At 67.2% G+C, this 478-nt stretch overlaps 1 protein-coding gene across 1 annotated transcript in view; it reads left to right on the top strand.

Moving 5' to 3' along the window:
• Positions 1-478, top strand: part of sde2 (SDE2 telomere maintenance homolog (S. pombe)) — a 2,039-nt gene that overhangs the window by 737 nt on the left and 824 nt on the right. The window contains exons 3-4 of the mRNA XM_019889650.1: positions 19-130; positions 217-385. Coding sequence (XP_019745209.1) covers positions 19-130; positions 217-385 — 281 coding nt within the window. The remainder of the gene's footprint in view (positions 1-18; positions 131-216; positions 386-478) is intronic.

Genomic DNA, 478 nt, shown 5'->3' with positions numbered 1-478 from the left:
CCTCTGCGCTCTCGGCAGGCTTCGGCTCCATGCTGCGAGCGCTCGGCGCTCAGATCGAGAAGACGACGAATCGCGAGGCCTGCCGGGACCTGAGCGGACGTCGCCTGCGAGACGTCAACCACGAGAAAGAGTGAGTGACGAGGCCCCGAAAGACCACCCCGCGGCCCAAAAGTTCTTGGAAAGCGGGACGTTGACGGGCGGCGCCTTTCGCCGCAGGATGGGCGAGTGGCTGAAGCGGCAAGCGGATCGCGAGGCCGACAAGGAGCGGCGGCGCGCCGAGCGTCTGCAGAGGAAAATGGCCGAGCCCAAGCATCAGTTCAGCGACCCCGCCTACCAGCGCCAGTGTCACAGCCTGGCCGAGCGGCTGGAGGACTCCGTGCTCAAAGGTAGACTGCCGGCGTTCGGGTTTTCAAAGCCAAAGGCGGTCGCGGCGCACGCGACGATCGGCGCGTCTCACGCGCCGCCATTGCTCCGCGCA

Source organism: Hippocampus comes, unplaced genomic scaffold, assembly GCF_001891065.2.
Source record: "Hippocampus comes isolate QL1 unplaced genomic scaffold, H_comes_QL1_v1.1 scaffold301, whole genome shotgun sequence".
In the NCBI taxonomy this organism is placed as follows: Eukaryota; Metazoa; Chordata; class Actinopteri; order Syngnathiformes; family Syngnathidae; genus Hippocampus; species Hippocampus comes.
This window is presented reverse-complemented; position numbering and strand designations above follow the sequence as displayed.